The sequence below is a fragment of the Heteronotia binoei genome, chromosome 5 (genome assembly GCF_032191835.1).
Source record: "Heteronotia binoei isolate CCM8104 ecotype False Entrance Well chromosome 5, APGP_CSIRO_Hbin_v1, whole genome shotgun sequence".
NCBI lineage: Eukaryota > Metazoa > Chordata > Lepidosauria > Squamata > Gekkonidae > Heteronotia > Heteronotia binoei.
The window spans coordinates 88,260,805-88,275,950 of record NC_083227.1 but is presented as its reverse complement, the minus strand read 5'-3'; the positions used below and the strand labels follow the sequence as shown (position 1 = coordinate 88,275,950).

Below are 15,146 nucleotides of genomic sequence, written 5' to 3'. Positions count from 1 at the left end.
AGGTTAATACACCTCAGGAATAGTCCTTTAGGGACTCTGAACTGGAATTTAGGAATGCTTTATGCAGAATTAGTAGTGATCACATGTAATGCAAGCAGTGATGAAAAGGAGAGAATAAAATTCATGAGAAAGAAGTAGAGGAACAGGAATATTCAGCCCATTTCCAGTCCTTAATTGTTCCATATTATAACTCCAGTGTTTTTGTTTGTTTTGTTTTTTAGGTTAGTCTGCATTTTCCCTGCCCCTGTTCCCTTGGTTTATGTCCTCCCCCTGTGAACTGAATATCATTATAACTTCAGTGGTCTACAATTCTTTGTGTTGGTTATCTGAACTCCCAGCTCCCTGCTCCAATTTTTTTAAGTAAGCCTCTAGGCCTTTTCTTGTGGAAATACAAAGGGAAAAGGCATGATATACAGATTTTTATAGTGTTATAATGATACTCAGGGCCAGCTCTGCCACTAGGCAAACTAGGCAGTTGGCTAGGATGCCGGCCATCTGGGGGTGCAGAATTGGGCACCCCCATGTGATTCAGTGATGTGCTCAGTACAGGAGGGGTGCCAGAAGGGTGCCTTGCCTAGGGTGCCAGACAATCTATTCAGTTGCTATTTTTTTAAAAAAGAAGAACATGAAAAAGACCTGGTGGTGCAGCAGAGTAGGGAGGAAAGGCTACTGCGAGAGGACGGAAACTTCAGGATAGGAAATATATGTTTGTGAACACCAGTGTTGTTGTTGTTTAAGGATAATGGTTAACATGGAGTGGCTGCTTTGAAAATTGGGGAAGGGTTACTTGTTGAGAGCCTTTACACCTCCATTCCCATGGCGCCTCTATTCTAGGGATGCCAGTCCCCAGGTAGGGGTGGAGGAGCCCCCAATTTTTTGTGCTCCACCAGACAGCTAGCTGGCAGGAGGGGAAGCCCCACCCCAACAGTTGTCCATGGCCCCACTTGAAAAGAGCGGGTGCCTTGTATGCCTGCTCCACAAGCCGCAAATTTGTGGCTTGCAGGTCAGGTGTGCATGGTGTCCACTCTTTTCAAGCAAGGGATGCCCTTCCCTTTCCTGCAAGCAGCACATTCTCAGCTTATAGGGCAGGCATGCATGGTGCCTGCTTCCCCCCAGCCATTTAAAGGAAATGTTCTCTTTAAATGGTTGGGGGAAAGGAGAGCATTCATACATGATGCTGCATCTCCAACATGATATTGTTACTCTGTGTGGCATCATTGCATCAGAGATGACCCCTCCCCCTCCTGGAATGCCCCCCACCTCCCCCACTGGGGAGATGGGACCTTGCAACCCTATCAAATAAGCCCTCCAAATTGCAATTCACTCCATCAATGTGAACATACATATTCAAGTTGCTTATGCCTGTTTATTCACCCATGTTAATTCCAGTTACAAACGTGGGAGGAAGGGATCAAATCCAGCAACCTTTCCCAATTCTTCAAAGAAGCTGCTGGGACTAATAATTGGCTCTTAAGATCCAAATTCTGAGTCTTTTGTGTCTCATCCAGTTTGAGCCTTAAAATGGCTTAGATATCAAAGAGGAAAATGTTCCTTGATTTAATCCAAAATCCTAGAACCAGAAGTCTAGATGACAGGACACACCCCTTGATATAATCTCTATGCTTAGATGTAGTTGCCAAGAGAATTTCACCTGTAACTCATTCTGTCACATCATAACTCATATAGGTACAAATATTTAGTTTTTGTTTGTCAATAGGTTTTGTTCTATAAAAAAATTAAAATTGTATAAAAATAAGTAAAAAACATTAGGATATCAAAGATGGGTTGAGGCATTTGTTCCTTTTGTTAGGTATGTAGAAAAATGGGATTAAGATAATGAAAGATTTTGCATTATGAAAGGATTTATTTTCTTAAATTCTTTTATGATTATACATGTGTATATATTTTTACTTAAGCTTCGCAATGCAATGGTGAATCGGAAAACAGCAAAATTCTCCATGGAAGTGAAGAAAACAGTGGACAAGGGGGTATTGTATAGAAATATTTTTCCAACTCAATGTAAATTCAACTGTTATGTAGAAAGCAAGTTCAAATAATCTGTTTGGAGTAGAAAATTATTGCTGATAAATTATTTCTCATGTGCTTGTTAATCGTGAGTCATATATAAACATCTGCATGTTTGCATGTATACTGACTGTATGTTGCTATCAATCTTGCCATAGATTATAACTTTGCTTTTGTATTTAACTCTGCAAACTTCTCATAACAAACCTTCAGGTTTTTTCCCCCCTCTAAATCTAGAAGCGGGTTTTGGTGATGACAAATGACTACTATTACACAGACATCAAGGGGACTCCTTTCAGGTAGGGCTCGTTATAATAAATGGAACATTTCATCGGGCAGTTATATTTGTGTGAGCTTTTGTGAGCTCATTAAAAACTCATCAGAAGAGGCTGACAATAAAATCCCTGAACAATGCTAAAAAGGAGATGGGCTTTCTAGCACACCTTTCAGGTTTAAAGCAGAGATGGGAAATTTTTGACAGGCAAACTCTCTGGCCATCATCCAAGATTGTCTTCCAGAAAGTGGTCCAGTCTCTCCAGTGCTGGGTAAAGCAGTATATACATATTCTTGTCTAAGTACTGAACTTTCTCTGCCATTGAAGAGAATGAGTGCCCTTGCATGTCCAGAGTCTGTGGTGTTCTATCATAGAACCCATTTTCTTCACAGAGTTGCTGTATGATGGCGAGTCTTTATCAAGACTGAGCTTTAAACTTTGGAACAAGGATTTACACAGAAGAAGAGGCCTGATAAATCAGTTTTAAGTTATGGGTTGGATCCATTGATTCCCTTCTGGTAAATGAAGGACCTCTGATGGAGGAAGCCTTCCTTGGATAAAGTAAGGCTCATTCTGTTTGAAGGATATGTAGGATCCCATCCATTATCATCCATGTTACTAATTACATGCTGAGCATGCACATATACTAATACAATGGCAATAGTCAGCAATTTCACTCTGTTGGATTTTTTTTTTTACTATATTCTTCATGGGATATAAAAGAATGCAAGGAATCAATAATCTAGCAGCTTATTTGTCATTCATGAAGAGAACATAAATATGCCCTGTATTCAATGAAGGGTTTTCATTTGGTAAGCAAATAGTCCTGGCTATGACACAGCAAGTTTCAAATGAGGTAGAGTGGTAATTAACCCACATGAACACAGATTATGCACTCCTGGGTAAATTAAAGCTATTTATTAAGATGGTTTACAAAGTCTCAAGCTAATGTAACTGATGAGTCTTTCCAAAGCCCACTGACCAAATAGTGGAGAGGGCCTTGGACATATTAGTGCTTTCATAATGGCTTTGAAGATGGTGGATAAATGTAAAGTTCCATTATCCTAATATCCTGTCTTTATGCTTTAGCTTAATAGGGTCTTTAGACTCCTGAATAGAATGGAGACAATCAGCAACAGCTGTTAACCAGTCATAACTGAAATAAAGGATTCATTAGCTTTTTACCATTTGAGATAAATTTGCAGTTTTTGGAAGTCTCTGGAATGAGTTCCCTTAGTCATAAAAGCATTGGTTCATGTCAATTCACTGGAGCCAGGCTGACACATCAGACATCTAATTATTTCAGTCAATCAGTTGCCACATGTGGAGGCAACAGCCCCATCCTAAGAAAAAAGAAACTGTCAGAAGTCCCCTATTGTCACATTCTTAAATTTCCTCAGTAGCTCACTTGACTCCCACACTGTCAATAAGGGTTCTTTTCCCTACAGATGACTTTCATTTATATCTGGCCTCCATCTGTGCCTATATGCATATTCAAATCTTGGCTGAAGATGGGAGTCCCTGGAAGAACAGCACTAACCTTAGTGGGGTTGCATGCTTGTTGTATCTCTAAATATAAAATATGTAACAGCTTTTCCCTGCTGACACAACAGATAGGACATTTTTCTGAAGATGAACAATAAGAACAAAAAATGAGCTTTGGGAAATAAACCTAAATTGTTTCTAAAACAGGAAGCAACAAAGAAATTGGAAAATTGGAGCTTTCACCTACATACCCTTGTTTGTCCCACAGATTTCATGGTCTGCTTTTTGTTTATCTGCACAGTTTAGGTGTCGCTCTTTCTAAAGGACATGGCAAATATTTCTTCAGAGGAAATGTTTCAGTAGAAGAAGGTAATTTCTTTTTGATAATTTGATCACATTTTCTACAAACCAGTTTAGATGTTGAACTGAAATGGGTCAAAATCCTGTGATCTCCTGAGCTGTTTAATAATCTATTATTCAGCCATCTTGTGCACAGTTCTGACCTTTTTTCATGAGATAGGGATGGTTAACTGAACTATTGACATCAACTCACATGTGACACTGGATGCATAGTATGTGTGCCCAGAAACAGATTGTCAGGATTGGGGCCAAAATTGTGGGTTAATATGGTCCATGTGTTTCACTCCAGTCAATGCCCTGGTTACAGCATTCTGCACCAATTGAAGTTTCTGAAGACCATTCAGTGACAGGCCCATGTGGAGTAATCTAATCTAGATATAACCAGGGCATGCCTCACAGTGGCCAGATCTTTTCTGCCAAGGAAGGTCCACAGCTGGCTAACCGGTCAAAGTTGGGAAAAGGCACTCCTGGCCATAGCTGCTATGAGTCATCCGGCAGTAGGCTTGGGTCCAAGAGTACCCCCAAACTTCAGACCTGTTTTTTCAAGGTGAGTGCATGTCTTCCAGAATGGATGACAGCTTAAATCCCAGGTCAGACCTTTCAACCACCAATAGCACTTCCATCTTGTTAGGATTATTTTTCAGTTTATTAGCCTGCATGCTCTCCAAAACTTCCTCCATGAACCAATTCATAGCTTCTACCAGGCTGGAAGAAAGATATAGAGTTAAGTATCATCTGCAAATCGGTGACAATTCAGCTGAAATCTCCAGATGACCTCACCCAACAGCTTCATGTAAAAGCTGAAAGGCATAGAGGACACCACTGACCAAAGGCCAAGGGACTGTGTGTTAGTCTTCGGTACCATCTTCTGAAACCTACCTTCCAGGTAGGATTGAAATCACTACTAAATAGTGCCTCCCAGTCCCAGCATGGAAAGACAGCTTAAGTGGACACTCAGTCTAGAAAGCCACAGAGAGGTCCAGAAAAATTAACAGAGTTGTACTCCCTCTGTCCGTTTCCCAGCACAGGTCATCCACCAGGGCTTCCAAGCCTGCTTAAGTCCCATAATGAGCCCTCAGCCCAGACTGGAAAAGGTCCAAACAGTCTGCTTCATCCAGGAAAGCTTGAAGTCATTCAGCCACCACTTGTTCAATCACCTTGCTCAAGAATGGAACAAGTGAGACTGGTCAATAGTTATTGAAATCCCTAGGTCCAGTTTAGACTTCTTTAGTAGAGGATGCACCTAAGCAATTGCATTTATACTTGAGCCAAAACTATAACTGAAATTCACTGATTTGTTTTGGCTCAAGGACACCCGAAATGATGCAAAGCACTTTCAGAATTCCAGTAGTAACAACAACATATCTTCTGGAATTTTGGGAGCGTTGCAGGTTTTGGGGGAGGTACAGGGATGGGAAGGGAAAGGAAGGAAGTTTGCATGAGAAATAATTCTTATTTGGCAAGAGACACCGACTAATGGTCTGGTAGATACGGCCCTTTGAATTTAAAAACAGAAAGAACTGAACTTGCCCCAGACTTGCAAAGCACCATTGCCTCTGCTGTGGGCTTCTCCCTAATGCTGGCATCAGAGGCAACAGAGTGTCTCTGCCCCCTTAGCCAGGAAATGATGGGGAGGCTGGAGGGGTTCTGGGCTCCCACAATGCTTGGCTGTCACAGTAGCAGTTTCCTTCCCAATCACTAAGGAATTTTGATTTTTTTTTTAAAAAAGGAGTAATTGAATAGAGCCATAGAGCAATTTGTGTTCCAGACTCTCTAAATCCCCACCTAATTTAAAAGTGAAGTCTCTAGCTTCTTCCATTGTGGAGCTTGCCTTTTTCTTTATAGTTCTGTAACAGAAGGAGCTACAGATGTTTGTTGTGGCACTTTGTAGTGAAGTTCTGTTTCCTATGTCTTGTATCTTGCTTTGTTCTTATCTTTAGATACTTATCCTTTGACTTCCCTCACAGCCACCACTTTCCTTCACAACCACTTCATAACCACTTCTTACCTTGTAATAACCGACATAAATCACACCTGGATACCAGAAAAGGTTTGAGTCCAAGGGCACCTTTAAGACCAACCAAGTTTTATTTAAGATATGAGCTTTCATGTGCACGCATACCTTGAATAACACTGTGTTCGGTCTTAAAGGTGTTCCTGGACTCAAACTTTGTTCTGCTGCTTCAGACCAACATGGCTTCCCCCCTGAATATATCTCGAATACCGGGAGGGGGTGGTGGTGTTTGTATACCACCTTTATTGAAGCTTGTATAGATGTCTTCCACTGTTTAACAGATGTGATCGTATGTACTTAATCGTCTTTGTTTATGTGGATTTAACAAAACAGGCTGCTTAGGTCTTGCATGTTTGTGAGCACTAATGAAAATAACCATTTGTTGTGATTCGTTATGTTGTATAAACTAGTGAATTTTATTTTTAAAAGGAAAATAAATGACAGTCATTAATTGTAGATGAATGCTGCTGCTAATGTCCTCTGAAATGACCCTTTGCCATTTATTTTGGTTTCAGGGTTGCATGACTTAGAGCAGCCTGATGTATCTCTGGCAGATGAATGGTAAGCCTTTGCCAAAGCATGATGTGAGCTTGTGCTTGTGCTTTTTCTTCATGATAGTTGTGCTCAGCTCCTCATATGGAAAGACAAAAGGAGATCATGCATGCCAATATGCAGTACAATTATTTTTAACCACTCTGTGTTCTCAGGTCATATTGCAACACTGACTTGCATCCAGAGCACCGCCACATGAGTCAATTGACAGCTATTAAAAACTACCTCACAGGAAAAGAGCCATTGCTTCAGTGTGAGTATGCTGTTATTTAAGTGCTAATTTTAACATGATTTGCAGACATCCACCCAAATAAACACATTGTACTTGCTTTTTGTGGAAGTGAACCCAGTTTATTTGCATTTTCCAATGCAGCAAAATGTACATAGTTAATAAGCTCTGCTCTGAGAGCTAGTATAGCACAGTGGCTGAAAGACTGAACTACAATTCAAATAATGCCTAGTTTGGATCTTGTCTGAGCCTCTCATACTCTTCATCATCTACCCAGCAGCATTATGAGGGTTATGTGTATTTATTTTGTTTTAATCTCACCCTTTCTAAGGAGCTCAGTTATGTAGTGTTCTCTTCCCCATTTTATTTTTGCACAAAACAGTGACAGTAATTCATGCTGAGGGAGAATGACTGGCCCAAGATCACCTAGTGCAATGGTGTCAAATGACCAGCTCATGTGCCAGAACCAGCCCACCAAGGGCTTTAATCAGGCCCACCAGGCTCTCTTCTCCACCATCCCTCTCCTGTCCTTACTCTTTGAAGCTCCGAGGCTGCTGAAATTCCCTGCTCTTTCTGCCTTGTCTGGCTGCAGCATGAAACAAAGCTGCAACAAAAACGTGGAATGGATTTTCCATTAAGGTCTCTGTGCCCAGATAGATAGGGCCCAGAAACCTTAATGGAAAATCTATTCCACATTTTCCTTGAAAATTGTCTGTGCTGTTTCAGCATTCCTATAGCTGGTTGAAGCTAATGCTTCCTGGAGTTGTGCCCTTGCAAATAAAGGGTTGATGCTTCAAGCCAGGTTGTCTTTGCTCAGTGGACCTGAGAACTGGTGCTTAGTGAGTATTCTAACTTGGAAACCCACAACCAAAGGGGGATATTACACTGGAGAGCCATTGCCATTCTGAGAAGACCCAGGCAGGGGAAGAAGCTTGCAATGCCATTTCATTGTTTTCCCAGGCTCAGAGCATTTTATGCTTTTAGTTTCTGCTGTGATCCTTGTGCTTTTTCTTGATCCTCTATTTTAACAAATTGCATTGCCAAATCCCACTATTCCCCCACCTTTCCATTTTAAACAAAATATTGCAGGAGTTTTAAGCATGTTTGTATTTAAGTTAAAACCTAATGTCTTTGTGTTTGTCTGTGTCCTTTATAAAGTTTATATCTCTGCTACCTTACATTACATTTTATGACACAGATGGCCCAACCCCACAAAGTCCTATTTGTGTTATATCTGGCCCTCCTAACAAATGAATTCAACATCCCTGACTAGTAAGCATGGTAACACACAGGAAATACAAACCTGGCTCTACTAGCTGACACTTTAATTACTACACTGCAATGGCTCTGACCTACCATACTGGGTATTTGTAAATATTACAACATGATTTTTGTAAATAATATAACATGATAATGTATGTAAAGTACTAAACACTCAAAAACATGATACAAATGCTAAGCATTGTTACTTTGAAAGTTCTGTTTGTACTATATTGACAAGTTACTAGTGTATCAACACAATACCATTAAGTCACATCTGATTTATAGTGAGTCGAGCAAGAGGTTTTCAAGGAAAGTGAGCAGTGGAGGTGGTTTGCCATTGTCTTCCTCTGTAGTCTTCGTTGGTGGTCCCAAGAGAGGACTGTGATTCAGTGGGAGAACCTTTGCTTTGAATGCAGAAGGTCCCAGGTTTAATCCTTGGCATTTTCAGTTGAAAGGACAAGGCAGTAGATTATGTGAAAGACCTCTGCCTGAGACCCTGGAGATCTATCGCCAATCTGAGTAGACAGTACTGTAAGCCAAAATGCCCTCAAAACGAGGCTGGGGAATTGACAGGTGGGCACCTGGTTTAAAAAGGATCTTTTATCTATGTATACAGGATACACATCCAAAAATTATTGCTTAAAATTACCAGGGACACTAATTAAATAAAAACAATTAAAATTTATTCCAGAAAAATATAGACACACATACAAGATAGTAAACTCATAAAACATACACACAGTCCTAAGAAAAATAGAGAGAGATTCAGAGACAACACAAGGATGGACAAACAGGGTGATAATTACTGATCGTAGTCTTCAAGGAAGGCTCCAATGGCGACAAACGAGGACTAGGGGGAGGGGACCCTCAACTGGCCAAGAATCGGGGATGTATCTAGACAGCAGAACTGGGGTACTGCTAGATGCACACCTGTGAGGAGCTGGGTCACAGGTTATAAGGAGTACCTTGAGCTCTCAAGGGATGGGAGGTACAGGGGCGGATGACAGTGGTCAGCTGGTACATGACCTCAGAAAAAGGGGAGGCTCTGCAATGACCATAAGGGCTGGATTTATGCAGTAGCCAATAGCAAGTTAATTGCTGGCACCTAATTGGGTGCCTATAACTGACCAATGAACAAGCTTGGGCCCTGGTTACCTGATTGGACTTCCAGGTAACAATGAGCCAGGGTGGGAGGCTCCAGGATGACCGTTAAGGGAAAGAATGGGGGAAATTATTAAGGTGGGGGGTACTTAAGTCTATCAAACTTATCTAAAAGGGGGACAATAGATGGCCAAATTGCTACCTAGGTAACACCTGGTCTATACGATGGAACTTGGCTCTCGGTGAAGATGGTCTTCCTCTTCTTCGAACTTCCAATTGGCACTAGTCTTTGTCTTAAGTTTCGTTGGACAAAGGCTTAGGCGGTCTCACAGGATCCACGCCTAAGATAAGCTTGATGGCTTTATGCATAGGTGACATCTGTTGAGTACGTGAGCCTCTCGCTTCGATGTAATGGAGTCTGGCACGGCAGGAAGATAGTTGCTTGTGGTGTTAGCCTTCCAAAGTGGATTCTGTGGTCAAGGCTGAAAACTACTTGCCCAGACAGTTCCTGGCTGTACAACTTCTTCCACTCCAACGGCCACGTTGGAGTTCGCACGGACAGATTGGAAACCCATCTGTTCTCCTGGCTAGCACTCTTCCGGAGGCACGGAGTGCTGCTGCATCGTTATGGCTGTTAGTACTCATAAGTCCCTTCCAGTTTGGTAGACAGAACCCACGTTATCCGGCAGATGTGTGTGAGTTGAGTCTCCAGACACCTTGGCAACCCAGCAGGTGACTACGATGTTCTGGAAATAGGGGTATTTTTCTCACAGTACTGACCTTGATGGACCAATGCTTTGATCCAGTATAAGGCAGCTTCATGTGTGATTCATATGTGTGCCCCATCCAAGTACTGACTCTATGTAGGTTCTGATGTCTGATGAAATTAGGATACACCACACCATACACTACAGATAAAACAAGACATTGATCTTGTTCTTCAGATATAGTAAAACCCTATTTAGGAAATAAGAAAAGACATTTAGATTGATTTGATGATATAAAAGAAGTAACTGGGACAGTTCCATGTTGGCAATGGCATGGAAAATACACCATGTGCTTATGTTCATCTATAGATGGCAGCAGAAAGGGCTATGGATCATAGTCCATATTTTGGAATGTAGCTATTGTGTACTGTGTATTGGATGAAATACAGTATGGAAACATGGAACTCTTGCAAGTTTTAATACATGACATTTAAAAAACTGTGTGAGATTTTCCACTTCTTGCACTCTTAATCTCTTCTAGTGTCAGAGTCCACAGTGAAATGTCTGATTTGTGGCAGTGGACCTTGAGAATCTGTGGCAATACCCCCTGGTCTCTTAAAGAGATTTTGTATGTGCTTTTTATTAATGCATTAAAACATTACAGGTGATAAAGAATTGATACAAGAAGTATTGTTTGATGCAGTAGTGAGTGCACCAATAGAAGCTTACTGGACCAGTCTTGCACTAAACAAATCAGAGTAAGTAAACACAATAATGCGTATTATTTTAACAACAAATTTGTGCATAGAAGTCTTCTTGGTAAAATTATGGTAACTTAGTAAAATGTTTGCTGCAGAGAGATCTCAATGCTGTTTCTACAGTTTCTACTCAGATACTGGTAGTAATCATATGAATGTTCTAGAACTGAGATTCTGTCATGGTATGGCTTTGTACATAGACATGGTATATCTGGTGATCAAGCCATAACCCAGAAATTTTCCTTTTCCCTTTAAATCTGCTGCTGAAAGAAGAGATAAAGCTGTTTTGGATTTTCTTAACTATTTTTTCCCAGTTCTTTTGTACTCCCCCTCTGCCTATAATTAGTAAGAACAAGTGCTACAGCAGGCTTGGGGTGTGGGGGTGGTGTGATGATTGGATCAAATGGAAAAGGGGTAAGATAGTAGTAACAACAATAATAATAGCAATTTGATATGCATAGTGGATCCCTGCTAACTGATACTTAGTGTATTTCACTTTAAATCAGTACACTAAACTGTATTTAAATCCATTTAAAATCAGTTTTGAAAATACGAAAGGGGAAGGAAAGGGTAAGACCCATCAATGGGATCTAAAAGTATATCCCTTAAAAGTACATGGAAAATAAGCTATTCTAAAAGTAATTTTTAAAGAGAAAGGAAAAGTACATAAAACAAAAGTTTTGGAATGAATTCATAGCACTTACTCCCAAATAAGTATACATTGATTTAGGTCAGAATGGAGGGATCTTGTGCATTGACTACATACTGGTGTGTACATTCACTGGGTGGCTGAGAAAATATCTCAATAAAAGCAGGTTTACTAGTGTGTTCATTATGTAATAGCATTTCAACTCTACATTTTGTATTTTTACAACTTTTGTAACCATAAGATAACCACACAGCATTTTCTATATAGATATTATTCTTCTACATTTGTTTCTGTCTTTCAGAAATTCAGACAAAGGAGTAGAAGTTGCTTTCCTTGGAACTCGAACAGGTTTTTCTCGTGTCAATTTGTTTGTGGGTCCAGAACAACTAACTAACCAGTAAGTCGTATGCTATGTTAGATAAGAAAACAGGATGAAGAGAAAGTGGGTCATAAAAACAAAACTAGGCTTGCCAGTCCTCAGGTCCCAGTGGAGAATCCCCTGATTTTGCAGGCTCCTCTCCTCAGCCAGTCAGCTGTCTGGTGGGGAAAGCCCCACCCCAACAGCCACCATGTACCTTTAAACCTTGGCAGGCTTAGAAGACTGTTAAAACTTTTTGGAACGTGTGTGTGCCTTTAAATCTCAGCAGCAGGAAAGCAGGTTGAAGGGCAAACAGGAAGAGCCACAAGTGTGTGAAGCTGTGAGAAACGCAGAGAGCAAAATCCCTCTGTTTTGCATTCACTATAGCAGTCATTATTATAGAATCAGGGCCATAGCCAGGATTCCAAATTTGGTGGAGCCACAAGGAGGATTTTTTTCTTTAGGGGGGTCTGGGCTGTTAGTGCTGAAAGAAGAAAATAAAACAGAGAGAAGAAAGAAACCTAACCCAAAAACTGGAATCAAGAACCTAAAGGTTAATATACAATAAGGGTCTAAAATTAAAAGCAGAATTTAAATAAAAATCATAACCAAAAATACATGCATTTATTACAGAAAATTAAAAGCATTTAGGGGCACATAATTAGCCTCCTTACTTAGTAAAATCATACAACTATGGGAAACCACTTGACCTGATGCATTTTGACCTAAAATGGTCTTCTTCAGAGGTCAAATAAATATATACACATACAGGCTCATATTACAAAATACAATAAATCAATGCTGAACCAAAAAGAAAGCAGTTCAATAAAAAAGCAAAGGCTAAGAGATGTAATTGAGGCCTCTTATAAAACAGCCTTATGTTCTGGTCAAGGGCATATGTGTTGTATCATGTGTCTTATTGTTTGCCTTACCAAAATGGTCCAGAATTCATCAAAGTCAATGCCAGATCATAGCCAGTGTGCCAAGAGTTATGTGTTATGTGCTGAAGCTGGATCTCCCAGGAACCAAGGATGCCTGTGGGGGTCTTCTTGGGAGTAAGCCCTCCCTGCAACTGCCACTCTGCCTGGCAGGAACCTCCACCAACAATCCACTCAGGGGCTTCTTCCAATGCCTTCTGCCCCTTGCTTTTCTCCTCCCAATGGGCTGCCCAGGGTGCTAGGTGGGAGCCAGAGGCTGAGTTCACTTTCCTGCCACTGCCACTTGGCCTTGCTGTCCAGGGCTCAGCAGCAGCTCCAAAGCAGCAGCAACACTATGAAGCCATGTGTGACCACAGGACCAGCAGGAACCAAGGTGGCTGGGAGGGCTGTGGGCCAGTCCATAGCTGGCTGAGTGGGTAAACATGTGGCAAGTGAGATGCCACTTCATTGTCGCAGAGCAGAGAGTGGCAGATGCACATGGGACAGCAGTTCCTCTCCCTCTGCTGGGCTTGTGCAGGCTCTGGCCCTGGATCATCTTGCTGCTGCCCTGGGAGGAGGCTGCCAGCAGGCCACAGTGTCAGGTGAGTCTGCTGTGTGGCAGGGGCTGAAGGGAGGCCAAGGAAGGAGGGTAAGTGGTGGGGCTGGGGGTTTCTGCTTGGTTTTTCAGTGGTCAGTCCAGGACCCTATCAACCCCACTGTAGCTTCAGGCCAGAGTAATGGATAAGAAAGAGTTAACTAGAACCTGATTATGAGATGGAAGAAAATTTCACCCCTGGGATGCTCTCCTTTCCTGTTCCTGTCTGAAAAAGCTGGTTGAAATACAGCAGATTGTTACATTCAGCAACTCCTGTGAATAAATTGCCCTAGTGACATCAGAAAATCTCTTTATTTTGCTTGCTTTGAGAGTGTGTGCATGCATGTCCCTTTAAAAAGTCATGTTTGGAAATGCTCCCAAAACCTGACAAGGGGACTTGTGGGAGTATGACAAATTTCACTTTCATTTGGCGGAGGACAGGCAAAAAAAGAGGACAAGAAAATGAAGACTGTATTCAGTGGAACTGCACTGCTGAGTCAGACTTGGCAACCCTAAACAAAACAGTCTTGATTTCTTCCAGTTCTTTAAACCCTAGCATGTTGTAATATTTAGAAGTGCTGTGGTATGTCTTGGGTGGTTAAGAGTCCACTTTTCCAGTTGGGCAGTTGATTGCTTCCCTATCCTTTTGGATAAAAGGAGCCATTTTTAAGTGATTGAAACTAGCAGTCATTTGCCTAATCTAATACAACCTACCCTTGATAAACAGATAAGTGAATATTTAAGATCCAAAACAGATACTTTGGTTAAGCTTCTGCCTAAGTTTTATTTTTACTCTTGTCCACAGTTCCCCAGTTGAAGAAATTTGAATAATAATGGCATAGCTTCTAAGACTATTGGGTTAACAATTTAGGCATTATAAAGTAACTTATATTGTGTATGGAAAGTGGGTGATATTCATTTGGGACTTACTTGGAGTGCTAGCACAATAGATGATTCCAGATCAAGCTGATCCAACACTGTCTGCTACAATAAGTTGACTGTAACTTACAGACCATGGAAAACAAATTATATCCATCCTCTGCATTAATTTTAGGTATCTGAAGGCAAATGTTTACACAATAGCATCAATTCAGTACAACCAGCTAGTTTTAAGTGAATTCTTAATTCCAAAGGGCCAGGATCCAAAGCGTTATCAAAGGCCAGAGGGATTTTCCCCTCCAACATTATGCTGTATCACAAACAAATGTTGAATGTTGTCTCAGTTTGCTGTGCAATTTGGAGGGCCTCTGTTTGAAAAAAAACACAAAGCATCTTGGGGTTCCTGTCCAATGCTTGGTTCTTTAGATCCCAACCAAATACATTTGAAAAGAATAATCACTTCTGAATTGGAGAAACTTTGCTCTACAGTACTCTACAGCAGTGTTTCCCATTTGCAGGGTCACGACCCGGTACCGGGCCACGGAAACCTCAATACTTGGTCACAAGAAAAGCCAAAACTGGCCCCACCCCTAGCAAAGTCTGAGCCCCGTTTTCCTTCCTTCCATTTCTGTCTCTCTGTTGTGCAGAGAAAAGCTAAGCTTGAAGACTGACACAGGCTGCAAAGCCTGAGCCCCGTTTTCCTTCCTTCCATCCCCCAACGTCTCTGTGTTCTGCTGAGAAAAGCTAGGCTTGAAGACCAACACAGGCTGCAAAGCCTGAGCCCCGTTTTCCTTCCTTCCATCCCCCAATGTCTCTGTGTTGTGCAGAGAGGACCTGGGCTGCCTTTCCTTCCTTCTCCCCACCCCCTCCCAGTGTTTGAGAGAAAAGCCAGAGCCCACTGGCACTTTAGACCCAAGAAGTGCTCTTCAAGGTATGAGCTTTCATGTGCCTTGCAGCGTGTTCTTTTGGGGAGATTTCCC

The 15,146-nt window shown here is 41.4% G+C and overlaps 1 protein-coding gene across 1 annotated transcript in view; it reads left to right on the top strand.

The window, feature by feature from the left end:
• Window positions 1-15,146, top strand: part of CACNA2D3 (calcium voltage-gated channel auxiliary subunit alpha2delta 3) — a 1,102,401-nt gene that overhangs the window by 875,152 nt on the left and 212,103 nt on the right. Inside the window, exons 19-25 of the mRNA XM_060238809.1 lie at window positions 1,917-1,988; window positions 2,263-2,324; window positions 4,086-4,153; window positions 6,674-6,719; window positions 6,866-6,963; window positions 10,675-10,768; window positions 11,719-11,814. Coding sequence (XP_060094792.1) covers window positions 1,917-1,988; window positions 2,263-2,324; window positions 4,086-4,153; window positions 6,674-6,719; window positions 6,866-6,963; window positions 10,675-10,768; window positions 11,719-11,814 — 536 coding nt within the window. The remainder of the gene's footprint in view (window positions 1-1,916; window positions 1,989-2,262; window positions 2,325-4,085; window positions 4,154-6,673; window positions 6,720-6,865; window positions 6,964-10,674; window positions 10,769-11,718; window positions 11,815-15,146) is intronic.